Source organism: Notechis scutatus, chromosome 10, assembly GCF_049901735.1.
Source record: "Notechis scutatus isolate UNSWTSFEM ecotype Mainland chromosome 10, rNotScu1.2, whole genome shotgun sequence".
Lineage (NCBI taxonomy): Eukaryota > Metazoa > Chordata > Lepidosauria > Squamata > Elapidae > Notechis > Notechis scutatus.
Genome location: NC_142018.1, coordinates 4,909,508 through 4,936,581, shown reverse-complemented (window position 1 = coordinate 4,936,581; position 27,074 = coordinate 4,909,508). Strand labels below are relative to the sequence as shown.

Here is a 27,074-nt window from a genome sequence, read left to right as displayed (position 1 = left end):
TGGGTTTCATGTCACGTGAAATGAGAAACATTAGGTCAAACACGGAGAACTTCTCATACAGGTAGTCCTTAACCTACGACCACAAATGAACCCGACATTTCTGTTGATAAGCAAGACAGTTGTGAAGTGAGGTTTGCCCCATTTGATGACTTCTCTTGCCAACCTTCATTAAATGAATGACGGCAGTTCTTAACTTAGTGACGCAGTTGCTAAGTGAACCATTGAACGTTGCTCGTCAGAAGATTGCAAAAGGGTCCCCAAACTTGGCAACTTGAAGACTTGTGGACTTCAACTCCCAGAATTCCTCAGCCAGCAAGTTTGGGGACCCCTGCAAAAGGGGATTCCAGGACACCGCAACAGTCACAAATCAGTGGCCAAGCGTCTGAATTTTGATCACATGACCTTGGGGATGCTGCAACGGTCGTAAGTGTGAAAAACGGTCATAAGTCACTTTTTTTCAGCGCCATTGTAACTTCAGATAGTTGCTAAATGAACTGCTTCGAGTCAAGGACTTCCTGGTATCTGTTTCCAAGAAAGCAAACTCCACCCTGCAACCCCCAGAGATTTTTACAATCCCGCCTCTCTGCTCCTGCTACTTTTGAATCTTAGGCCCTCCGTTTCTACAACGGGAAAGAAAGCAGCGACGATCCGTTTCTACTTGATGGTAGGGATGACTCCGCCCGTGGAAATGCCACCTCGGATCTGTCGACACTTCTAATCCTGTTGTTTTTGTAACAGGCCCGATGCAAAAAAGAACAGCTCGGTTGCTTGATGGGCTCAGCCTGGCAACTGATCTGGTGCAGTTCTCTGTCGCCAGCAGTGGCAGGAACAATGATCTCTCTGAAGTGTATAATTCGGGCACGTTTCCAAAGGACGCCTCTTGCTAGTCCGTATCCAGTCACTGAAGTTCAGGGTGGACGGCCGAGTTGTCTGTCAAGCTCTCTCCAGCCCTTCCACTTGGTTTCTCCTGTTTGTACAAAACGCCAGTGCTGACCCTGAGTAGTCTGCCTCAGTTTCCCAACCTCCTTTTTTAAAAAACAAGACAGTTCCCTGGTAACTGGAATCCATTTCCCCATTACTCTTAGTTCATTCGCTGTTTCAGACATATCATCTTATTTAATTATTCCTATAGAAAGAACGTATTTCTATTCTCTAGTCCAGGGGTCCCCAAACTTGGCAACTTTTAAGACTTGTGGACTTCAACTCCCAGAATTCTGAGAGTTGAAGTCCACAAGTCTTAAAGTTTGGCGACCTCTGCTCTAGTCTGAGGACTTTCAGGTTGGGGAAACCTGTTTAGAATAATGGCTCAATTGTTGTTGCTCTTTCAGATCTCCAAGTTACCTACCAGTAGTGGCTATGATCGGCCCGTGATCCTGAAGTTACAGACCCTCATATTTAACAGAGTTGGAAGAGATCCTTGGATATCTTCTAGCCCAGGGGTGTCAAACTTGATTTCATTGAGGGCCACATCAGGGTTGAGTTTGACTTTGGAGGGGGCGGGGGGGGGCGTGGCCAGCTCGACATCACTTATGTCAGGGGCGCCTGTCGTGGTCCAAGCATTCTACCAGTGAAAACGGGCTCCCAAGCTCCGTTTTCGGCTGCGACGGCCTCCTGCAATCCTTGGCCAGTGAAAACGGACCTTGGGAAGGTCTCGCACATGCCTCCTCCCCAAGCTCCATTTTGATTGGCAGAGACACCGCTGGCCGGTCCTTTGCTGTTTCTGGGGTGTCCCTGCAGGCCAGATCTAAGCACCCTGTGGGGCAGATCCGTCCCCCCGGGACTTGAGTTGGCACCCCTGTTCTAGTCCAACCCTTTGTCACTTCAGACAAGTGGTTCTTAAAATTTCTTCTTAAAAACCTCCAGCGATGAAGCCCACCCACAATTTCTGAAGGCAAATTGTTCCCCTGATGAACTGTTCTCGCTGTCAGGAAACGTCTCTTTAGTTCTAGGTTGCTTCTTCTCCTTGATTAGTTTCCATCCATTGCTTCTTCTCCTTGATTAGTTTCCATCCATTGCTTCTTCTCCTGCCTTCTGGCGCTTTGGAGAATGGGTTGACTCCCTTTTCTTTGGGGCAGCCCCTCAGATGTTGGCTGTAAGGAAACAGAAGGTTGTTCTGTCTTCTCTTCGCCACAATTGGCTTCTATCATCGAAGTGGAAGCAAAGCCATGGGAGTGTTGGGGATCAAAAGTGAGGAAGGGCTGATCATTACTCACTTAGGACTACTAAGGGCATACTTCATACCCACAATCCAGCACAGAGAAGCATACATTAGTTCTGGTACAGGTAATAGCAATAGCCCTTAGACTTCTATACCAGGGTCTCCAACCTTGGCCACTTTAAGACTTGTGGACTTCAACTCCCAGAGTTCCTCAGCCAGCTTTGCTGGCTGAGGAACTCTGGGAGTTGAAGTCCATAAGTCTTAAAGTGGCCAAGGTTGGAGACCCCTGTTCTATCCCGCTTTCGCAGGGCTTTACAGCCTTCTCTAAGCAGTTTATAGAGTCAACCCAACAATCTGGGTCCTCATTTTACCGGCCTCGAAAAGGACGGCACTTATGAACACAATGGGGCTGGAAAATTCATTGTTAAATGGCATGGTTGTTAAGTGAGACATGACATGACCGCACCGAGTTTTATGACCTTTTGTATCACAGTTGTTAAATGAATAGCCACAGTCATTAAGTGAGACATTATGGGATTGTGATTTGCAACCTTCCCTGCTGGCTTCTCCAGTGGCTTTGCTTACGGGAAGCCGGCTGGGAAGGTTGCAAATGGGTGACCCAGACGCTGCCACCGTCATGAACGGGTGCCAAGCACCAGACTCACCGTGCTGTGGCTGCGGGGACGGTCCTTAAGGCAAGGCTGATCTTAAGCCACTTCAAACGGTCACTAAATGAACTGTCGTACATTGAGGACCACCTGTTCTTCTCACGGGCTCAAACCAGATTAACTCCCAGGTGAATTTCGTTCATTCCATGGATGAATAACAAAACTCCAGATGGTTTGTAACATTTATGAGGTCAACTGTGATGATAAACAAGTCATTGATTTCAAGTGTTTGGATGGCCACAGATAAGCTATAGATTAGTCCTCTGAAATATCCATCGTGAAATACGGAAAAGGAAGGAATGGGCTTGTTTTCTCTTCTACTCTTAAAAAGCTGTGCTGGTTCTTGGTATGGGGGAAAAGGAAGGAAGGAAGGTGATAGAGAGGAGGAGGGAAGGAAGGAAGATGTCAGAGAGAAGGAAGGAAAGAAGGTAAGTAAGTAAGTAAGTAAGTAAGTAAGTAAGTAAGTAAGTAAGGAAGGAAGGAAGGAAGGAAGGTGATAGAGACGAGGAGGGAAGGAAGGAAGATGTCAGAGAGAAGGAAGGAAAGAAGGAAGGGAAGGGAAGGGAAGGGAAGGGGAAGGGAAGGGAAGGAAGGAAGGAAGGAAGGAAGGAAGGAAGGAAGGAAGGAAGGAAGGAAGGAAGGAAGGAAGGAAGGAAGGTGATAGAGAGGAGGAGGGAAGGAAGGAAGATGTCAGAGAGAAGGAAGGAAAGAAGGTAAGTAAGTAAGTAAGTAAGTAAGTAAGGAAGGAAGGAAGGAAGGAAGGTGATAGAGACGAGGAGGGAAGGAAGGAAGATGTCAGAGAGAAGGAAGGAAAGAAGGAAGGGAAGGGAAGGGAAGGGAAGGAAGGAAGGAAGGAAGGGAAGGAAGGAAGGAAGGAAGGAAGGAAGGAAGGAAGGAAGGAAGGAATGTGATAGAGAGGAGGAGGGAAGGAAGGAAGATGTCAGAGAGAAGGAAAGAAAGAAGGGAAGGAAGGGAGGGAGGGAGGGAGGGAGGGAGGAAGGAAGGAAGGAAGGAAGGAAGGAAGGAAGGAAGGAAGGAAGGAAGGAAGGAAGGAAAGGAGCTAGGGTTAGGGTTCTCTTCTACCCTTAAAAAGTTGTGCTGGTTCTTGATATGGTGGAAGAGGAAGGCAGAAAGATCCTCTACAGCAGGAGCTGACTGTCCAATGGAGAGACCACCAACCATCTCTCCTCTTGTGCTACCAGTTTCATAACACATTTATACTGTATGTGTGGTTATATTTTCCCTTTAACACACAAACATATATTTAATATATTTAATACACAAACATATATTTGGCGCCTAAACCTTAGAGAAGATGGTTGTCTGACATATGGAGAAAGAACCAAGACGATGACTGAAGCCACACTGGAGTGGGCCGGTAGAGGTATTCACCTGTTTGTCTCGTGCAGGTGAAGAAGCTGAAACCAATCCTGAGAATGAAGGTGCCCCTTTCCTTAGGGCCCTCTTGGGGATCATCTAATGCAGGGGTCCCCAAACTTGGCAACTTTAAGACTTGTGAACTACAATTCCCAGAATTCCCCAGCCAGCATGTTGCCAGGTTTGGAGACCCCGGTCTAGTGAAAGGGCGTAACTCCCCGAATTCCCGGCCATCCTAGTCTCATTTCTGGAAAGGGGTTCTTTCCCATGCGCTCCAAAACAGCTGGCAAGCTGACCATCACCAGGCCCCCATGGCTATTCCCGGCCCGCTATGGCCCAAAGGGACCCTTTAAAATTCATCAGAGCATCGTGGCAGTTTTGCCTTTGGAAGACAAGGCTTGCTTGAGCCTCCTTTTCAGTTCCTGCATGTTGGGCGATTTGGGGCGGATGAGGTGGAGGCCCCTCCGCTTCTCCCCGTTGCAGTTCCCAATGATCCGACTCAGCTCCTGGCACAGCTGCTGGAAGGCCTCGTGGACACCTTCGCAGTTCTCCCGCGCAGAGACCTCCGAGTACGGGCAGCCCAGCTCGTTGGCAAGTTGATGGCCTTCCTTGGTGGACACCTGCCTGGCCCGGAGCAGGTCCCCTTTGTTGGCCATCAGCAGCAAGGGGATGTTGGCATTGGGGTGGATCTTCCGGATGTGCTGGTGCAGCGGGCGAATGACGCGGTAGCTCTCGTAGTCCGTGATGGAGTAGACGAAGACGAAGCCGTCGGCCCAGTAAATGGACCGGTTGATCTGCTCCTGGCAACAGATGGTGTCATTCTCGTCCTGCCACCAAAAACCAGGAGGAAAGAACTAAGTGCCAGTCAACAAAAGGTCAAAACCAGAGCTAGGCCAGAGGGTGTTGAAGGAGCCGGTGGCTGAGTTACTAGAGGTAGTCCCTGACTTACAACATTTCTTCAAAGTTACAATGGCACTGAAAACTGTGACTGAAGACCGTTTTTCACACTTGGGATCCAGTATCCCTGTGATCACCTGATCAAAATTCGGACATTTGGCAACTCACATTTATAACAGTTGTAGCTGATCACGTGATCCCCTTTTGCAACCTTCTGACAAGCAAAGTCAATGGGGAAACCAGATTCACTTAACAACCAGGTTACTAACTTATCAATTGCAGTGATTCACTTAACAACTCTGGCAAGCAAGGTGTTCTGCCCCACTAGGGTTCCCCAGAAAGCACTAAGCCAACTCTGAGTCCCGGCAAAACCTCTTTTATTCAATGAATGTGAATTTAGTGCATTCACATTCAGCCAACGGCCTGGCAAACACTCTTGCAAAGGTATTGTAATTAGCTCAGACCTTATCTAGCTTGGAGAGCAGCCAAGTAAATATTTCCACATGCAGTGCTAACAAGGAAGGGCTCAGCACAGAGTCTCTGAGATGCACAGGCAGATCTTCACAAGGCTGGAACAAAGAAACAAATTGTTTCATGCAAAAGCCCCCCTCCCCTTTTGCTCCTCTTTTAATCCTGATGGGAGGGGTCATTCATCGTCCACCTGTGGCCTTACTCCCACATCGACCCTGAGTTCCTAATTGTTCCTTCCTTTCGGCAGCTCTGCGCATGCACAGGCTGGGAACCAGTTCCAGAAGCTCCCCTGCCTCACTGTTGTCCGAGCCTGAAGGCAGCTGATGACTGCCAGCCTGCCCTGGCCCCATCTCTGCCTCTGATGCAGAGCCTTCTTCTGAGCCTTCCTCAGCCTCCAGGCCTGGCCCAGGTTCCTCACTACTGTCCGACTCTGCTGCCAGCTCCGTCAGTCGCTGGTGGGCCCACAACAAAAGGTTGCAAAATGAAGCAAAACTGACTTAATAAATGTCTCACTTAACAACAGAAATTTGGAGCTCAACTGTGGTTGAGGGCTACCTGTGTAACACAGCAACCCACAAACTATGGTGGACAACCACAACTGACTGAACAAACCTAGTTTGGATGAAACAAATCACAGTGTAGAGTAAGATAAAGCATGGATCTAACTCAAGTATGTTTCCTCTGACAGATGCGAGAATGTACGTGCTGGGAGTTTATCGTATTCCCACGAAGTTCAGACTAGCTTTTTTGATCACATTTGACTTGATTTTTTTTGTTTTATTCCTCAACTTTATCTCTGTAACCCTACAGTCGATGGCAGCCCCTAAGACCATGTTTCTCAACCTTGGCAAGTTCAAAGTGTGTGGTCATTGCAGCCAGGCCCGTTAGGAGTTCTCTGTGGAGCCCAGCTGCTGAGTCAGCATCTATGGCAGAGGTCTCCAAACTTGGCCAGTTAAGACTGGTGGACTTCAACTCCCAACAGGCCTGTTGGGAGTCCTCTGGAACCTGGCTGTTGAGTCACTATCTATGGCAGAGGTCCCCAAACTTGGCCAGTTAAGACTGGTGGACTTCAACTCCCAACAGGCCTGTTGGGAGTCCTCTGGAACCTGGCTGTTGAGTCACTATCTATGGCAGAGGTCCCCAAACCTGGCCACTTTAAGACTGGTGGACTTCAACTCCCAACAGGCCTGTTGGGAGTCCTCTGAACCTGGCTGTTGAGTCACTATCTATGGCAGGGTCCCAAACCTGCACTTTAAGCTGGCTGGAGAATTCTCAGCCAGCTTGCTGGCTGGAGAATTCTGGGAGTTGAAGTCCACCAGTCTTAAAGTGGCCAGGTTTGGAGACCTCTGATCTATGGTGAGGAGGTTAAATCAATGGTGACAGGAAGCACCTACCTGGGCTTGATCAACTATTCCCAATGTCAGCAGGGCAAGGGCTCCCTCCAATCTGCCATTGGTCCCAATCCAAACACTTTCTGTCATTTTGCTGACTCATAGGCTGGAAAGGGACTTCAGAGGCCTTCTAGTCCAACCCCTTGCCCAAGGCAGGAAACCTTATTTCGTCCCAGGCAAATGGCTGTCCGGTCTTTTTCTTGAACAACCTCCAGTGACGGAGCAGCCACAACTCTGGGAAAGAGGCTGCTCCGTGAATGAATTGGTCTCACTATCGGGGAATTCCTCCTTACTCCTAGGTGGGATCGCTCTTGAACGACCTTCTTACTTCTCGTCCTGCCCTCTGGGGCTTTGGAGACTGAACCAGCCCTCTTCTTCATTGGGACAACCTCTCACATACTGAAAGACAGTTACCACGTCCCACCTCATGGGTCTCTTTCGTTGGCTAGACATACCTAGTTCCATGGGTAGGATTCCAAAATGCCCAGTTGCTGGGCGGGCGTGGCCATGGTGGATGTGGCCTACTAGGAACTTCCGGGAGGGCCGTTTTTCGCCTTACCCATGGTCTGGAGGCTTGCCTTGGGCCTCTGGGAGGGAAAGAATGGCCTCCCCTGGACTCTGGAGGGCCTCCAGAAGCCAGAAACAGGCCCGTTTCTGGACTTCCGGTCCTTCCAATTTGGCCGTTTTTCTCCCTCCCAGAGCTTTCGCGCAGCCCCTGCCCTTACCTACGACTTCCGGTACTTCCAGTTTGGTCCGTTTTTCTCCCTCCCAGAGCCTTCGCGCAGCCCCTGCCCTTACCTACGACTTCTGGTCCTTCCAGTTTGGTCCATTTTTCTCCCTCCCAGAGCCTTCGCGCAGCCCCTGCCCTTACCTACGACTTCCGGTCCTGCCAGTTTGGTCCATTTTTCTCCCTCCCAGAGCCTTCGCGCAGCCCCTGCACTTACCTACGACTTCCGGTCCTGCCAGTTTGGTCCATTTTCTCCCTCCCAGAGCCTTCGCGCAGCCCTGCACTTACCCACGACTTCTGGTCCTTCCAGTTTGGTCCATTTTTCCCTCCCAGAGCCTTGCGCAGCCCTGCCCTTACCTCGACTTCCGGTCCTGCCAGTTTGGTCCATTTTTCTCCCTCCCAGAGCCTTCGCGCAGCCCTGCACTTCCCCGACTTCTGGTCCTTCCAGTTTGGTCCATTTTCTCCCTCCCAGAGCCTTCGCGCAGCCCCTGCCCCTTACCTCGACTTCCGGTCCTTCCAGTTTGGTCCATTTTTCTCCTCCCAGAGCTTTCGCGCAGCCCCTGCACTTACCTACGACTTCCGGTACTTCCAGTTTGGTCCGTTTTCTCCCTCCCAGAGCCTTCGCGCAGCCCCTGCCCTTACCTACGACTTCCGGTCCTTCCAGTTTGGTCCGTTTTCTCCCTCCCAGAGCTTCGCGCAGCCCTGCACCCTACGACTTCCGGTACTTCCAGTTTGGTCCGTTTTCTCCCTCCCAGAGCCTTCGCAGCCCCTGCCCTTACCTACGACTTCCGGTCCTTCCAGTTTGGTCCGTTTTCTCCCTCCCAGAGCTTTCGCAGCCCCTGCCCTTACCTACGACTTCCGGTCCTTCCAGTTTGGTCCGTTTTCTCCCTCCCAGAGCCTTCGCGCAGCCCCTGCCCTTACCTACGACTTCCGGTCCTTCCAGTTTGGTCCGTTTTTCTCCCTCCCAGAGCCTTCGCGCAGCCCCTGCACTTACCTACATCCAAAATGGGCTGCATGGAGATTCCTGAGATGGGCGGGGCAGGTGGGGCCAGCGGATCAGTTCAAATACCGGTTCGATGAACCAGATGCAAATTTATCATCCGGTTCGCCTGAACTGGTCCGAACCGGTAGAATCCCACCCCTGCCTAGTTCCCTTAACTGGTCATTATACGGTTTAGCAGCCCAGCCCCCACATCATCTGTGTTGCTCTCCAGGTAATCCTCAACTTACAACTTGTTTTAAGGGGTGGGATAGAACTGCTGCTAAGCATGTATTGATTTGTCTACTTGTTCCCAGCAAGCCAGGGCTGAAACTGGCTTACAAAACCCTTGCCTGGAAATGATTGTTTTGAACAGAGCTGGAAACAGCCCGACAGGTGGGACTTCCCGACCGAGGTCTCTTTTACAAAAGGAGAAGATGCCCGTTGGCTTACTCTACAAATCATGGCTCCAAATTTTCAAGACCAAGAAAGATGTACAAGGTAGAGGCTCACAAGCCCATCCCACCAAGGCCTACCTCACACACACACACACACACACACACCCTGAAATCAGCAATTAGGTCCATATCTCTACTACTGAAAATTAGTCTTGGGACTGAGCCGATTATGATGTTGGAATTGGGTGGCCTAGAAATCTGGCATGTAAATCAACAAACAAATAAATCCTTGATTGCATGGGCACAAGCCAAGTTCACCTACAAGGTCAAAAGCCCTAACAGGGATCCTTCCTCCCCCCCTCCCTTCTTCCCCTCTTTCCTTCCTTCCTTCTTTCCTCCTTGTTTCCCCAACTGCGACGCACTGCCTGGATTTCAGGGCTGTCCACAGGATGCGCTCAGAGAAGCCCAGGTGAGGCTCCCATCGCTGCCCTCCCAGCTCTGCGCATCCTCAGTGGCTTCCCAGAGAACTTTAACGGCACCTCTGGAGCGATTACAGCTGGTCCTCCACTTATGACCACACTTGGGCCCCGAATTGATGTGGCTAAGTGAGACATTTGTTAAGCGAGTCTTGTCCCATTTTACAACCTTTCTTGCCCCAAGTTGTTAAGTGAATCACTGCAGTTGTTAAGTTAGTAACACGGTTGTTAAGTGAATCTGGCTCCCCCCCACTGACTTTGCTTGTCAGAAGGTCATAAAAGAGGATCGTGTGATCTTGGGACACTGCAACCGTCATGAGTCAGTTGCCAAGCGCCTGAACGACCGTGGAGACGCTGCAACAGTCGTAAGTGTGAATAGCGGTCCTAAGTCACTTTTTCAGTGCCGTCATTTCGGTCACTGAACGAACTGTTGTAAGTCGAGGACTACCTGTATGTTGGCCACATCCTGGGGACACCTTGGCTGCCTTGGGTAAGAGATCAAAGGCTATTTGGAATTACGCTTTATACCTCCAGGGAAACGAAGGGCGTGTCCTGGACTTGTAAGGAAATATGCTCCCCATCGATGGTGAATTTCCTGGAGTATAAAGCGCCTAAAGAGGAAGAAGGAAAAGTGGGAAGATAATTAATAGATCAGGTAGAGCAGTGATGGCGAACCTTTTTGTTGGGGTGTGCCAAAGGCGCAAAATGCAATGTGCCCCGCCCACCCTGGGCATGCACGCACAACACCCCCGCCCTGCCTCTTACCTGGAACTGCGCATGCGTGCGCCTCCCAGCTGATTTTTTTCGGCCCCTCAGAGGCTCGAGGGAAGCCTCTGCAGCCTTTGGAGGCCAAAAAACTGGCCCGTTTCGTCACTTCTGGTATTTACGGAACTGCAGAAGCTTCCCTTGAGCCTCCAGGAGGGCGAAAACAGCCTCAAACGGGCCAAAAACCAGCGGAGAGATGCACGCATATGCGCAGTGCAGGTACGTTTGGCTGGGGCTCGCGTGCCCACACAAATGGCTCCGCGTGCCACCATCCCAGAGATACATCATGTGTTTATTTGACTTTCCTCCAATTTTGCCCCAGTCTGCTCACTTTTCTTGCTGCTAAGGCAAGAATGTTGAGAGCCAGGAAGCACGTAAGTTGAATGTAAGTCTAGTAAAGGCCTCAACGTACGACCGTAACCAAGCCCAAATGTTCCATGGCTAAGCAAGACAGTTGCGTTTTGCCCCCGTTTTACGACCTGCCTTGCCACATTTGTTAAGTGAATCACTGCAATTGTTAAAGTGACCCTGGTCTCCCCATTGACTTGACTTGCCAGAAAGTTGCAAAAGGGGATGACGTGACCCCAGGACCGTCATAAATACGAGTCCGATGCCAAGCGCCCGAATTTTGATCACCTGATCATGGAGATGCTGCAACGGTCATAAGTGTGAAACGTGGTCATAAGTCACTTTTTTCTGTGCCATTGTAACTTTGGTCACTAATTGAATGGATAAGTGGGTCAGCAAAGCTGGCTGGGGAATTCTGGGAGTTGAAGTCCACAAGTCTTAAAGTGGCTAAGTTTGGAGACCCTGGCTATAAGTAACGGTTATACACGGAGCCGGTTCTGACTGGTTCTGGAGAACCAGTAGAGGAAATTCTGAGTGGTTTGGAGAACCGGCCAATCCCACCTCTGACTGGCCCCACCTCCATCTCTTCTCTGCCTGCCATTGAGTCCCAGCTGATCGGCTGGGTCTCCTTTGGTTGCCCTGCACAGGAGAACGGAGCTGGAAAGCAGGTCAGTGGTGTAGGGAGGGAGTGGGGATTTTGCAGTAACCTTCCTGCCACGCCCACCAAGCCACACCCACAGCTCCCCTGCCACGCCTGGAAAGCACAGTGGGGTGGGGAGGAAGGGGATTTGCAAGCCACACCCACAGCTGATAGGCTGGGTCTCCTTTGTTGCCCTGCACAGGAGAATGGAGCTGGAAAGCAGGTTAGTGGGGTGGGGAGGGAGTGGGGATTTTGCAGTAACCTCCTTCCCCAAACCACGCCACCAAACCACCATGCCACGCCAAGCCACCCACGCAGCCACCCACAGCTGATTGGCTGCCCACACAAACCACACCACGCCCACCAAGCCACGCCCACCAAGCCACACCCACAGCTGATAGGCTGGGTCTCCTTTGGTTGCCCTGCACAGGAGAATGGAGCTGGAAAGCAGGTCAGTGGGGTAGGGAGGGAGTGGGGATTTTGCATTTCCTGCACGCCCACCAGCTACGCCAAACCACACAATGCCCACCAAGCCACACCCACCAAAAGCCACACCACGCCCTGCACCGGAAGCCAAGCCACACCCACCAAGCCAAGCCACACCCACCAAGCCAAGCCACCCCCACAGCTGATTGGCTGGGTCTTCTTTGGTTGCCCTGCACAGGAGAACAGAGCTGGAAAGCAGGCTAGTGGGGTGGGGAGGGAAGGGAAGGGGGATTTTGCAGTATCCTTCCCCTGCCACGCCCACCAAGACATGGCCACAGAACCGGTAGTAAAAAAATTTGAATCCCACCACTCGTTATACTACCAGTGATAGTAATTTTCCCTCCCCTCCCCGATATTTTCCTCCTAAACCTAATCTGAATCCACTTCCAGGGAATTCCAATCCATAATTCAGGTTCTGCCTTGGGGGCGAAGACCCCAACCTAACTCCAGCCACTGCACAGGAATACCTTTTTAACTTCTTTTTCATTTTTTTTTTTCCTTTTCACACGGGACCAATTCTTATTTTTAGCTGAAACCTGTTCCTGCCACACCAACCGCAGCCTGGTGGGCAGCCCGAGAGAGCGAAAAGTTGCTTTTTCCTCGCAAAAAAAGCCCAGGACTCAGATAGCTTGGCTCATTTCTCTGACCCTGCAAAGGTTTTCCCCTTCTACTGTTGCTAACAATAAAATACACCAAAGCAGAGGCTGGTAGGAGGGGTAGTTGAATGATTACACTTCAGAAAGGGAAACTAGGCGAAAGGTTTTTAGAGAGTGTGATGGGCTGTTACGAAATAGGAAATAAGCCAGAGTGCAAAGAGACTTTTACCCAACGGCATTAAAAGTCCATTTCCAGTCTGATTTAGGGATCTGCCTGCAGGAATATGACATCCATTTAGCCCTCTATATATAGCCATCCGTTTATCCCACACATTTGGTCTTTGCTCTCGGCTCCTTCGTCTAAGAATCACTCAGAATAGAATAGAGCTGAAAGGGACCCTGGAGATCTTCTAGCTCAACCCCCTCAATGGTATAATCCCCTTATACCATTCAAGACAGAATGAAGCATGAAGAGGTGGGATTCAGCCGGTTCTGGCCAGTCCTGGAGAACCGGTAGCGGAACTTTTGAGTAGTTCGGAGAGCCGGCCAATCCCACCTCTGACTGGCCCCACCAACCCCATCTCTGCTCTGCCTCCCATCGAGTCCCAGCTCATTGGCTGGGACTCCTTTGGTTGCCCTGCACAGGAGAACGGAGCTGGAAAGCAGGTCAGTGGGGTGGGGGGAGGGAAGGGGGATTTTGCAGTAACCTTCCCCTGTCACGCCCACCAAGCCACACCCACCAAGCCAAGCCATGCCCACCAAGCCAAGCCACGCCCACCAAGCCACACCCACAGCTGATAGGCTGGGTCTCCTTTGGTTGCCCTGCACAGGAGAACGGAGCTGGAAAGCAGGTCAGTGGGGTGGGGAGGGAAGGGGATTTTGCAGTATATCCTTCCCTTCCGCCCACCAAGCCACACCCACCAAGCCATACCCACCAAGCCACATCATGCCCACCAAGCCACGCCCACAGAACTGGTAGTAAAAAATTTTTTGAATCCTACCACTGGAAGCCTGGCTGGCTTGGGAATTCTGGGAATCCATCCCTCTGAAAATGACCAAGGCTGGGAAACACTGGTCTAAACTTATTAAAAACGAACTGAATTCTTTGCAAAACTGGCTTGTGCAAATTGCCTCTATTGTGGTTGGTTGAAAAAAAGCCTCTGCTCACCTGGGTGGCCAGGAACGGGAGCAAATGCACCGAAATGTTTCCAGGGAGCCGATGGAGCCGAGTTTCCATTGTGTGCCAAAGCCATGCCCCAAATACTCGCGATCATATCGCACAAGAGCCTCTGTGTGTACAACAACACACCCCCAGTCAAAAGTGCAGCTCGGCTATCTAACTTGGAAAGGTCACCTTCGGTGGTTCTGAGATCACATCGGCCAGCTCCTCTCGAAACCTGGGAGGTAATCCGCCTGGTCCCGGTGATTTGAACTTATTTAGAATGGATGTAGGAAGTCCTCCACTTACAACCATTCATTTAGTGACTGGTCAAACTTTACGACGGCACTGCAAAAAGTGACTTATGGCCGTTGAAGCATGCCCTATGGCAGAGGTCTCCAAACATGGCAACTTTAAGACTTGTGGACTTCAACTCCCAGAATTCTCCAGCCAGCATAGCTCACAAGTCCTAAAGTTGCCAAGTTTGAGGGGGGCTGCTATAGGAGATGGCCAGGCTGAGCCCGAGGGAAGGGCCCTATGCATCATGAGTCCCTTGGTGCCCACAAGGGGGACAAGTTCAGCACACCTTGAATTCCTTATCTACCACCAAATTGCCTTGACTGTTAGTAGGCCAGATTCTTGTAGAGAGCTTAAGCTAGCAATACATCTTGATACTCTTTTGAACTGCCTGGATCTCCCTGGTACTTGACAGACACGTTAGAAGAGAGAATAATAGGGTTGGAAGGGATCTGAGAGGTCTTCTAGTCCAACCCTCGCCCAAGCAGGAGACTCTAAACCATTCTGGACAAAGAGCTGTCTAGTCCGGGGGTTTCCAACCGTGGCAACTTTAAGCCTGACGGACTTCAACTCCCAGAATTCCCCAGCCAGCTTTGCTATGGTCACACGATCCCCTTTTGAGACCTTCTGACAATCAAAATCAATGGGAGAGGCCCGATTCACTTAACAACCGTGTTACTAACTTAACAACTGCAGTGATTCTCTTAACAACTGTGGCAAGAGGGTTTGTGCTGGCTGGAGACTTCTGGGAGTTGAAGTCCCCAAGTCTCAAAGTGGCCAAGATTGGAGACGAATTCTGGGAGTTGAAGTCCACAAGTCTTCAAGTGGCCAAGTTCCTCTGCCTTGGGGGGAGTAAGCATGAAATCAGAGTCACCTCTTTAAAGGTTTACACGGAAGGCCTCTCCCAGCCACAGCAGAGGCACCCCTGTGTCTGTGTGAGCTGCGAAGCGCTTCTTCCTCCCAATCATCTCCGAGTGGTGCATCCCTAAAGTATTTTCCAAATCAGTCTTACTGATCTTCCTTCTCGCGTTGGATTGGCAAGCATCCCCGAGCAATTCCTTTGCTCTTAGCAAAGCTTCCTATTCCACTGTAAGAGGACCCAGCCGTTGCTTGCTGCCCAGGAACACACACAGACTGGATTTGGGGTGATTCAGACGACAAAAGCCCCCCCTCCCTTTCAACTCAGAGGGCCCCCCTCCTCCTCCCTTTGTGATAGCACTAGAAGCAGACAGAAGCCTCTCTTTGAAGCTGCTCTTTTGAAAAAGCCCTCAGCCCCATTCTTTGGCAGAAGACAAAAGCAGAAGAGAGGTGGCCTCTGTTTGTTCAGGGGATGCATGGCAGGATCCCTTTGATCCTTTCTTTGTAATTAAAACTGTGTCTCTGTCTCTGGGCTCCCTCTCCACGGAGGCGATGCTGGCTTTAAAAAAGGACAACCTCTTTCCCTTTTGGGGGGGGGGGGGCTTCTGATTTAAGCATGGTATATAAAATCATACATTGCAATGTCCTACCTGTCAATGAATACTTCAGCTTCAACCATAACAACACAAGAGCACACAATAGATACAAACTCAAAGTTAACCGCACCAAACTTGATTGCAGGAAATACGACTTCAGCAATAGAGTGGTCAATGTCTGGAATACTCTACCCGACTCTGTAGTTTCTTCCCCAAACCCCAAAACTTTAACCTTAGACTGTCTACTATTGACCTCACCCCTTTCCTAAGAGGTCTGTAGGGGCGTGCATAAAGCGCACCAACGTGCCTACCGTCCCTGTCCTATTGTTTCTCTTATTCTTCTTTTATTTTTCTTATATGTACCCATTTCATGTATTCACAACTATGTATACACTTATACTTATTATCTTGTAAACAATTGGCAAATCAAATAAATAAATAAATAAAATAAATCACAGAGCTTTGATTTAGGACCGTCCTTGCTAGGAGCGAGATTCGAAAGTGGGAGGACCTGAAAACGAGACATTTCTGAATCCCTAAAAACAGACACCCTCACACCCCTCCCAGCCTCCTCTGGGTTGACTCAGTTCTCTTCCTTGGATGCCGGGAGCTGCCCACCCACCCACACAACCTCTCGCCCTTCCAGGCTCTGGAGCCACAGACACACAGCCCCCCACCCCATTTGCTTCCATCAAAACCCACAAGGCAGCAGCCAGACATACCCGTATTGGCTTCGTAGTCTCCGATGAACCTCTTGGTGAGAAACCTCACGATGAGGGCTGCAAAACAAGAGAAAAGGCGGGGGGGTGTTTAATGGACCCAGGAATTGCCACGGCGGGTAAAGAGGGGCAATTAAACACGCCCATTCACTGCCTCGCCACCCCATGAGTTTCATTATTAATGCGGGGGGGGCAGGGGGGGTTGGAAACCCCTCTTGCTGGCTGGCTCAGTAGATCAGGGGTCCCCAAACCTGGCCACTTTAAGACTTGTAGACTTCAACTCCCAGAATCCTCCATCCAACTTTGCTTTTTTACTTGGTAATTCTCCAGGCTAAATAACGTCTGTGCTCTTCATTGCACCCTTGAAAGACAGTTTGCCAGGCCTTTGGCTGAAGGTGAATGCAAGAAATTCACCTTTGTTTAACAAAAAGGATTTTGCTGGGACAAAGAGTCGGCTTAGTGCTTTTGGGGGAAGCCAAGGTCAGAACAGGGTCCCCAAACTTTGCCACTTTAAGACTTGTGGACTTCAACTCCCAGAATTCTCCAGCCAGCTTTAGTCCAAGGTTGAACTGTGGAGTCCTTGCTGCTCTTGGAGCTTGGGGGCGTTTTTTGGCATATGTTTCATGACCCAACTAGGTAACATCATCAGTACTTGAAGGGAGTGGGGTTTGTGGAGTGGTGGAGGAGATGAAGAAGGCAGGAGGAGGAAGAGGAGGAGCAAGGACTGGAGGTCCTTGGTGCTCTCTGAAGTTGGTTGTTTTCTTGCAGATGTTTCATTACCCAAGTAGTAACTTCATCAGAGCACAGGACTCTGCACACTGTATTTTCAAAGGAATCTCCAATTAAAAGAAAATATGTATAAAATGGTCCTCAAAAACCTTCAGAGTCATTTAAAAGCAGCATTTCCCACCTAGGGGTACATCAGGGAGTCATACAATAATATAGAGAGGATATATCACCACTCGAAAATCAGAAAACACCCCACAAAAGGGAAAAAATGGAGGAGGAGGAGGAGGAGGAGGAGGAGGAGGAGGAGGAGGAGGAGGAGGGAAGAGCTGCCGTCTTCTAGCCAGTGTGCACAGTTTTAGAATAGAATAGGATAGAATAGAATACAGTAGAGTAGAGCAGAGCGGAGCGGAGCAGAACAGAACAGAATAGAAATAGAATTCTTTATTGGCCAAGTGTGATTGGACAAAGAAGGAATTTGTCTTGGTGCAAATGCTCTCAGTGTACATAAAAGAAAAGATACATTCGTCAAGAATCATAAGGTATAACACTTAATAATAGTCATAGGGTACAATAAGCCATCAAATCATACTAGGAGACAGTCCATATAGATAGTAAGGATACAAGCGACAAAGTTACATTGATACAGTCACAGGTGGGAGAGGATGGTTGATAAGGAGTGATGAGAAGATTAATAGTGATAGTAGTGCAAACTTAGTAAATAGTTGGACAGTGCTGAGGGAATTATTTGTTTAGCAGAGGGATGGCATTCAGGGAAAAAAACTCCCCTTGTGTCTAGTTGTTCTGGTGTGCAGGGCTCTACAGCGTCATTTTGAGGGATGGAGTTCAAACACATCCGGGATGTGAGGGGTCTGTAGATATTTTCAGTTTTGTATCTTGACAAAGATTGTTAGGAATCCCAGAGGGGGAGGAGGCCTTTGATTTGGGGACCCAAGTAAGCTGTGCTCAGGTTGGGGACAGATGGAGAATATCTATTGATGTGTGGTCACTAGAAGTCGACACCGACTTCCCCATCCCCTTCCCTTTCTCCCCCTTTCCCCTCCCCGTCCTCTCCTTCTCCTCCTCCTTCCCCACCTCCTTCCCCTTCTCCCATCTCCTCCTCCTCTTTTCATCAAACTGAAGATCTCCCCAACATTTCGCCTCTGCCTGAAGTTTCCTTCCCATGAAGGGACCCCATGGGCCCCTTGAGCCCCTTCTTGCCAAAGGCCCTCAGGGAGGAAGATGCCTTACAGATTTCAGCTGCGCCTCTCACACTGGCAGCCCCAGGAAGCCGTCAGTTCCACATGACGGAGTGTCCCAGGGGGGAGAAGGGGGCCCACGGGATGTTATTGGAGGCTGGTCCAGGAGGCCTCCAGTCTTTGCTATAAATTTCCTATTGTGTTTTCACACTTTCAAAAGGCTCCCAACTTTATTTATTTTTCCCTGGCTTTCTCGCATTCTTTCGCCAGGGAGGCTGGGAAAGGGTGACCCTTCGCCACCGGTGTCACCCTTGTCACAACTCATTGTACTTCCTTGACTCAATGGAATTTCTTCCAGCAGAGGTGTTTTTTTTCTCCCTTCCCTCCAGCTTATTCCTTGGAGGAAAGGAGCCACGTGAGAACAAGGCGCTTTCTCCCAAGCGAAAGGCCAGCCCCAAAGAGATCAGCTCTGAGCTCCGGTTTCAGACCGCTCTTGGGTGGGTGGGTGGATGAAATCATCTGGTGGAGGCTGAGGCTACATGGGAAGATCCAGGCATGCATGCAAAGCTTCAGAGACATGATGTTCCCTTGACTTTCCTCGTGTGAAAGATTACGATGTTCCTTGGGAAGGAGAAGGAAGGAAGTAGGGGGCGGTTCACCCTTGTGCTCCCCACCAGTTTTCCCATGCAAACTGCTCCCAAGCAGAGATCTAGCTTGTCTGGATAAACATTCCTCAACCCTTGGCGCCTTTGAGATGAGTGGACTTCAAGTCCCAGAATTCCCCGGCCAGCCTGCTAGCCAAGGAATTCTGGGAATTGAAGTTCACCCATCTTAAAGTTGCTGCACACTGCACACACACACTGCTTTAGGCCTCCTGCCAGACTCTGAGATCAGAACCAAATTCCAAAAATAAACTGGCTGGGAAAATGGACTATTAAAAGGGACGGTAGCAGTTAAAAACCGGAGTGCATGGAAGGACCCGTGACCTTGACGTTGTCACTTCTCTTCGTCACATTCCCACATACTCACATTAACCCTCATCCTTGGCAAATGGGAATGCATGAGCTACATCTAGTAAGATTTATCACCGTGATCTTGTTTACTGAATTTTGTTTCACCCAGATGACATTCCCAGAGTGTCCCAGAGGTCCTACCAAGATGACCAGTCCTGAAGACCAACCAGGCCCACCTCCAGCCTTGGATGTGATTTGGGGAGTGTTCATAGTTCACACCTAACGAAGGTAAATCCTGACGTCTATGGAGATTCTCAGCCATCCAGGTCACGGTTGTCCCAGAGCTACTTTTCCAAAAGGCAACTGAACTACCTTAGTTTTTATTTGAAAATGTTTTGCTTCTCATCCAAGAAGCTTCTCCAGTTTTAACTCAGTTAGAATTTCAGTTAGAACTGGCTCAGCTTCCTGGATGAAAAGCAAAAACATTTTCAAAGGAAAAAAAAGACGGAAGTCCACTTGCCTCTTGGAAAAACAATTCTGGGGTAAATTCTGGTGGTTGCTAAGAGAGCCTGGTGTCCTGTTTTAAGGAGGACTTTGAAAGCCTGCCCAACCCAGATCCAGGCTCCAAAAGAAGACTAAGAAGAAAGAGAAGAACAAGGCCAAGGCATTGCCTCCTCTGCAGGTAGCAGCATCTGGAGATCTCGTAATCCACTTGCTCACTCACTGATACGAAATCCAGCATGTCTTTTAAAATGACGTTAATGTCCATATTTGTGCTTTTTCTTCTGAAAGAGTCTATCATCCCTGTCCTCTTGGTCAAAGATATACAAGGGCCATTCCTCCAGGACACAATTTCAGAATTCTTCACAACGAGCTACCACGCAGGTGAAATCTCTCCACTTCATGAAACCATCTGTGGATGCCGAGACAGCTTTTTCCCAAATGCTACTTGTACCCACCACCTGTCCAAAGAAGTGGTTTGGGGAACCTTGTCCAAGTAGTTCTTCTCCTTTGGTGCCTGCTGGATTTTGCTGCCTTTCCCCAGTCCCTTGTCTTCCTTCAGCAGCAGATGTGTCCATCTTATCCTGCCCTAGGAGCCAACCCACAGCATGGAAGCTGGAAGTACATCCGGGGTCTCCTGATCGACTTCCAACAAAGGATTTTGCAAAAAATTCACCAGTTAAGGTGCAAGGTTTCTGCGTGCAGGGATCTCTTTCCTACTTCCAGAGACCCCTTCCTTCACTTCTAGAGAACTCCCAAGAAGTCTGCGCTGATGGATGTCAGGCACATTGGGTAGACCAGACAGTAAACACAGCCAGGTAACCTAATCCTATTTTATTGTCAGGTTAAAGATTCTAGCAAGTCTGAAAGTTCAGCTCTCCCACCGTCTCCTTTACAGCTTGAGAAACCAGGGGCAGGTCTCTTCTGAATCTCTTTTTCCACCCGTTATCCTGCTGTGGGCTCTGCTGCCTCTTACCTGGCTGTTCCCTAGGCAGCATCTCTTCACCTTGTCCCCCAAAGGTCTTTCCCGCATACAACAACACTGGCTTAATGGTTGCCCCCAAATACTTAGGCCAGTAACTTTCCCTCTCCCAGCCCAGCTTACCTTCCGGGGCTCCTATGGGGGAAACGGGAGGAGGACTCCCTATTTATACCACCTTCAAGTTCCAGGACAAAGGAAGGAGAGAAAGCTAATACAGCTAATCCATCCTCAGGCCCAACATTTATGTTACTAAGCAAGACAGCCGTTAAGTGAGTTTCTGCCATAGGCAGCCTGGCCAGGAGCTAAGCAGCTCAGCCATCCCATGGTAGAAGACAGAATAACAGAGTTGGAAGGGACCTTGGAGGTCTTCTAGTCCAACCCCCTGCTCAGAAAAGGACGCCCTTTACCACTTTCAGACAAACGGCAGTCCAGTCTCTTCTTGAAAGCCTCCAATGATGGAGCGGCCACAACTTCTGCAGGCAAGCCGTTCCCGCTGGTTGATGGTTCCCACAGTTAGGAAATTTCTCCTTAGTTCTCGGTTGCTTCTCTCCCTGATTAGTTTCCATCTATTGCTTCTTCCCTTCCCTTCAGGTGCTTTGGAGAACAGGTTGAACTGCCCTTCTCTGTGGCAGCCCTTCAAATATCGGAAGGCTGCTCTCTTGTACTCCAGTCTTTCTCTTCCTTAGACTAAACATACGCAGCAGTTCCCACAACTGTTCATTGTTAGGTTTTAGCCTCCAGTCTCCTGGTCCTCTTTGTTGCTCTTCTCTGGACTCTATTTCTAGAGCCTCCCCTCTTTTCCCAACGAGTAGTTGGAAGGCCAGAGGATACACTGCCCCTCCAAGAGTGATGCCAAGCAATCCTAGGAGACTTCCACGTGCCTGCCAGTCAAAACAGACTGACTCACCAATTTGGACAGATTCTCCGCCACTCAAAAGTCTGCCTCCTTCCAATTGCCTTTAGTTCGGAACGATGTACAAATATGTCGTCGAGAGAGGGGTGTTTTTTTTTTTGGTGGTGGTGGGAAACATGCTCGGTGCTTGTTTTTCCCCAAGCAAGAATGACTGTTTCTTTCACACAGAACCAGGGCAGACGGTTTCCTCCAGAAATGAAAGCCTTTGAAGCATTTTTTTCAGGAACGGAAGAGTTTTTGTACAGTATATTTTTCTCCCTTGTTGTTTAGGAGCTTGCAACCATTTGGAAACATTTATTTTTAAAAAAAAAAAAATGCAGGTAGTCCTCAGCTTACAACCATAAGTTTAGCAACTGAAACAGCACTGAAAAAGGTGACTTATGACCAGATCCTCCCATTTATGACCACCGCAGCACCCCTAGGGTCACATGATCAAAATTCAAGTGCTTGGCGACCTGCATATATTTATGAGGTTTGCAGCGTTCTGGGGTTACGCGAGGACCACCTGCAACCTTCCCACGAAAAAGTCAATGCTTAACGATTGTGAGATTTGCTCAACATCTGCGGGGCAAAAGTTGAACCAAAGTTCCTAATATTGGGCATGATTCACTTAATGGAAATTCTGGCCCCGATTCCGGTCACAGACTTGTAACCCAAGTTTTAATGCCGATAATTCTCAGCTTATAAGAGTTCCTTCAAGGGTCGTTCGAAGTTCCAATGGCCCTGAAAAAGGGAACCAGGGCCAGTTTTCACACTTACGACCGTTGCCACATCCCTAGGGTTACGTGACCAAAATTCAGATGCTTGGCAACTGAATCGTATTTGTGACGGTTGCAGAGTGATCCCCTTTTGGGACCTTCGGACAAGCAAAGTCCATGGGGAAGCCAGATTCACAACCGTGTTACTAATTTAACCCCTGCAGTGATTCACTTAACAACGGTGGCAAGAAAGGTTGTAAAATGGGGTGGGGGTGGGGAAACATTAACAACTCTCTTACTTAGCAACAAAAATTTTGAGCTCAATTGTGCTCATAAGTTGAGGCTTACCTGTATGGGTCCGGGGGGGGAAAAGAGGCAAAGTGAGCAGGCTCTGAATTTGGGAGGGTTGCTTCTATGAATTATTTTTGCTGCTTTTCACCTCAATATGTGCTGCTTTGATCTGGGTTACTCTGGTGACCCACAAACTGACCGATAAAACAAATAAGATGCAACATTACAATGCTTGCCCACCAACCAATGACAGGTATCGGATAGGTCTAGTCTAGTGGAAAGAGGGACTGGGGAAGATGTGATACTAGTGTTCCAATATTTGAGGGGCTCCTACAAAGGCAAAGGCATCAACCTGTTGTGACTCCGAGACTTGAACCTGATCAGTCAGCAGATGTGGGTTCGAGCGAGGGAGAAGATCTGGCACTGAGATTCGAGCCTGCATTATTAAGTGACTTGGAGGGGAGTCAAGTAGAGGGAGAGGAGTTGGATTTGAGAGATGAGCCTGATTTATTGGAGGATTCAGAGGCCACTCTCTCCCCTGAACCTACTTCCCTAATTAAACCTCAGGTGTTAACTGTTAATAAGGAAAGTGTGTCAGGTTTCAAGCTGAGATGAAACTGCCGGATGCTGGCTGGATGCCAGAACTAGGGGGAGATTGAGACGTCAATCTCAATTAGAAAAGAGACGTCCAGCAAAGGATTAATTAATGAGACTGACACGCCCTCTCTCAGAGGATATAAGGGAGCGCACGACTTTGAAATATTTGCTGGAAACAAAGTGAGTTTTGCCTTGGAAAGAACTGCGTCTGATTTACTGCGTTGTGATTTACGAACTATACAGAATTGCCGGACAGATTCTAGGAGGATCGCCAAAGGACTGTGATAACAGAGCAATTGAATCTTCTGTCTCTGGTTTTGTAAAGTACTTGAACTATATAACTTGAAGTTTCATCTGTGGATACAGGTGGGACAGAACATCAACCTATTTTCCAAAGCACCAGAAAGCACAACGAGAAACAGTGGGTGGAAACTAACCAAGGAGAGAAGCAACCTGGACCAAAGAAGAAATCCCCCAGCTTGCCTCGAGAAGTTGTGGGTGCTCCAACACTGGAGGCTTTTAAGAAGAGACTGGACGACCATTTATCTGACATGGTCTATAGCAGAGGTCTCCAAACCTTGGCAGCTTTAAGCCTGGGGGACTTCAATTCCCAGAATTCTGGGAGTTGAAGTCCCCCAGGCTTAAAGGTGCCAAGGTTGGAGACCCCTGGTATATAGAGTCTCTGGCTCAAGCAGGGGGTTGGACTAGAAGACCTCCAAGGTCCCTTTCTAACTCTCTTATTCTATGAGAAGGATCACTCAGGTCTCACCACCGTCTGACCAGCTATCGAGGCTCCCTTGCAGCTTCAGCCCGAGGTTAATCCGGCGGTACCGACAGAAGTTTTGGGCTCAGTTGTGGTTGTGAGTCAAGGGCCACCTGTAACTGTTATGGTTTTTGCATTCATGCTTTATTCTGCTTCTGCTACTGAGGGATGCAATCGAGATCAAGAGAGGCACTACTGCCATTCCATAAAGCCTTAGTAAGACCACACCTAGAATAACTGCATCCAGTTTTACTCACCACATTATAAAAAAAGAGGCTGAGACTCTAGAAAAAGTACAGAGAAGAGCAACCAGGATGATTAGGGGACTGGAAGCTAAAACATACGGTGAACGGTTGCAGGAACTGGGCCTGGCTAGTCTAGGGAAGAGAAGGACCAGGGCAGACATGATAGTGGTCTTCCAATATTTGAGGGTGCGGGGTTGGACTAGATGATCTACAAGGTCCCTTCCAACTCTGTTAATCTGACTTTAATCTGATTTTGATGAACAAAAGGACCAGGGGAGATATGATAGCGGTCTTCCAATATCTGAGGGGCTGCCACAGAGAGGAGGAAGAGGTCAAGCTATTCTCCAAGGCACCCGAAGGCCAGACAAAGAATAATGGATGGAAACTGAACAAGAAGAGATTCAGCCTGGAAATAAGGAGAAACTTTCTGACAGTGAGAACAATCCACCCATGGGACAGAAGTTGTGGGAGCTTCATCCCTGGAAGCTTTCAAGAAGAGAGTGGACTGCCATCGCTCAGGAATGGGGCAGGGTCTCCTGCTTGGGCGGGGTCTGTGTGTTGGACTAGATGACCTACAAGGTCCCTTCCGACTCTGTTCATCTGTTGGCATCTCAGTCGTGGCTGATTGTCCACCCTGGCGATTTGTCAATGTCCAATGGTGGACAATGGAGCTTCTGGGAGACCCCAGCGGTGCCTTTTCCAAAAACGCCTCCGGTCTTGGCGCCTGCTTGCCCTCCTGCCTTTTCTCCCGCTACCCCCCGGCCCCCACGCCCCAAGATCTGCCTTCTTTCCCTGGAAAGGGGAAAAAACATCTGGTGAACTTCGGTGTCCCTCAAAACAAGCCGAGCTCAGCGCCGGAACCGCCCCGTTCAGTCAAAGATTAACCGAGAACCGGCTGGAGGCGCAGCCGGTCAGAAGGAGGAGGAGGAGGAGGGCGGGGGGGAAGGGGAAGCACCCCCTCCCCCGTTCTTGGGGTGGCTCCCCTGGGCACTTACCGGTCTTCCCCACGCCGCTGCCCCCCAGCACCACCAGCTTGATGACTTTGTTGGGCGCGCACTCCAGGAGCGGGTATTCCGGGATGGGGACCAGGAGGAAACTCATGGAGGGCTGCTGGGACATAGTCGCCCGGTCGGGCATGCCCCGAGGAAGGCCCGCGGGGGGCTCGGGGGGGTCCCGGGAAAGGGCGCAGCAGCCTCAAGGGGCAGCTCCGGCCTTCCCTGCATGCTCAGCCCCGCGGCATGGCCGGAGGAGCCCCAGCCCGGGCAGCCCCTTCCCCGAAAAGCCCCGCGCCAGCCAGGGAAACTTTGCAGCGCTTGCAAGCCTCTCCAGGGGGAAAAAAAAAAAGCTGACTCCGGCGCTCGGCAGCCAATCAAAGGGGCCCGGCCGGCATTCCAGCGGGTGGGCAGACGGAGCGGGGCTCCGGCTCTCTGCTCGCCCGCCCCCCGCCCACCCTTCCCCGGCCCCCCCCGCTCGGCTCGGCTCCGCAGCTCCCGGCTTTGCGGCGGCGGCGCCTTGGATTTCGAGCGTTTGCAATTAAAAGCGTTGGAAGGGGACTTGTGGGGTCATCTAGTCCAACCCTCCGCCCAAGCAGGAGAGCCTACCGCAGGGATCGCCAAACTTTGGCAACTTTAAGGCTTGGGGACTTCAACTCCCAGAAGTCTTAAAGTTGCCAAGTTTGGGGTCCCTGCTATAGAAGGAGATGCTAGTTCTCTCTCTCTCTCTCACCACACACACACACACACACCTCTCTCTCTCCAAAACACTTTCTCTCTCTCTCACACACACACTCTCTCTCACACACACACTTTCTCTCTCCTCCCCATCTTCTCCCTTTTCCTCTTCCACACTCTCTTCCCTCTCTCTCCCCACACACACTCTCACACATCCTCTCTCCCCTCTCTCTCTCTCTCTCTCACACACACACACACTCTTCTCTCTCTCTCTCTCACACACACACACCTCTCCACACTCTCTTTCTCTCTCTCTCTCTCCACACACACTCTTCTCTCTTCTCTCTCTCTCACAACACACACTCTCACACACTCTCTCTCTCTCTCTCCTCACACACACACACACACACACTCTCTCTCCCCCTCTCTCTCTCACCCTCTCACACACACACACACTCTCTCTCTCTCCACACACACCCTCTCTCTCTCACAACACACACTCTCACACACCTCTTCTCTCTCTCCACACACACACACCCTCTCTCCACCCTTCTCTCTCTCTCTCTCTCTCACACACACACACACACCTCTCTCTCCCCCCCTCCCACTCTCTTCTCTCTCTCTCTCTCTCTCCACACACACACACACCTCCACACACTTTCACACCCTCTCCCTCCCCACACACACCCCTCTCCCCTTCCCCCCCCTCTCTCTCACACACACACACACACCTCTCTTCTCTCTTCTCTCACACACACACACTCCACACATTCTTCCCCTCTCTCTCACACACTCTCTCTCTCTCTCACACCACACACACTCTCTCACATCTCTTCTCTCTCTCTCTCTCTCTCTCTCCACACACACACACACACACTCTCACACACTCTCTCTCTCTCTCTCACACACACACACACACTCTCTCTCTCTCACACACACACACACTCTCCACACCTCTCTCTCCCCTCTCTCACACACACTCTCTCTCTCTCACACACACACACTCACCAAAAACACTTTCTCTCTCTCTCACACACACACACACACCTCACACACACACTTTCTCTCTCTCTCTCTCTCTCACACACACACACACACTCACACACACTCTCTTCCCCCCCTCTCTCCACACACACTCACTATCTAACTATATCTCTATCTCTATCAAAAGCACTCTATCTGGAGGCTCTTTTTCCAACAAGCACAGCCAAGAGCTTCAGAGAAAAGGTGGACTCTGGGACAGGTGAAGTGGGAATTCCCTTGCAGGTGTCTGGAGAGGAACCTTCTCCAAGTGTCAGGGACAGCAAAGAAACAAAACCAGCTTCAAAGGGAACAGGTGGCCCAAGCAGATAAGACAGAATACACACCCATCTTCCCCCTTCACAAGAGATTGTTGACATGATCTGAAGAAAGAGTTGGAAGAAGATCAGGGAGATAAGACTTGCTAGACATTTCCTGACAAGAGGTGGTTTCTTATGAGGCAGGAGAGAGTTCAGGGTTCCTTATCTTGCTTGCTTACCTGTTGTAAGA

The 27,074-nt window shown here is 49.9% G+C and overlaps 1 protein-coding gene across 2 annotated transcripts; it reads right to left on the bottom strand.

Moving 5' to 3' along the window:
- Positions 1–3,280: 3,280 nt before the first annotated feature.
- LOC113427284 (ras-like protein family member 11A-like) lies at positions 3,281–25,209 on the bottom strand. Of its 2 annotated transcripts, XM_087971996.1 has the most exons (4): positions 24,870–25,209; positions 16,010–16,066; positions 10,071–10,153; positions 3,281–5,030 (listed from the first exon to the last, which is right to left on the bottom strand). In XM_087971996.1, exons 1-4 carry the CDS (start codon positions 25,009–25,011, stop codon positions 4,563–4,565), a joined length of 750 nt encoding a protein of 249 aa, XP_087828122.1. In that variant the 5' UTR covers positions 25,012–25,209; the 3' UTR covers positions 3,281–4,562. The 2 variants fall into 2 exon arrangements, with proteins under 2 accessions (XP_087828122.1, XP_087828123.1); XM_087971997.1 differs by lacking the exon at positions 16,010–16,066.
- Positions 25,210–27,074: the final 1,865 nt, after the last annotated feature.

Bases quoted from the DNA above. Each gene is read 5' to 3' on its own strand.
- LOC113427284 (XM_087971996.1), bottom strand. From the start codon at position 25,011: ATGCCCGACCGGGCGACTATGTCCCAGCAGCCCTCCATGAGTTTCCTC. The intron at 16,067-24,869 runs GTAAGTGCCCAG...CTTGTTTTGCAG, and splicing joins CAGCGGCGTGGGGAAGACCG to CCCTCATCGTGAGGTTTCTC. The intron at 5,031-10,070 runs GTATAAAGCGTA...TTTTGGTGGCAG, and splicing joins CGCCCTTCGTTTCCCTGGAG to GACGAGAATGACACCATCTG.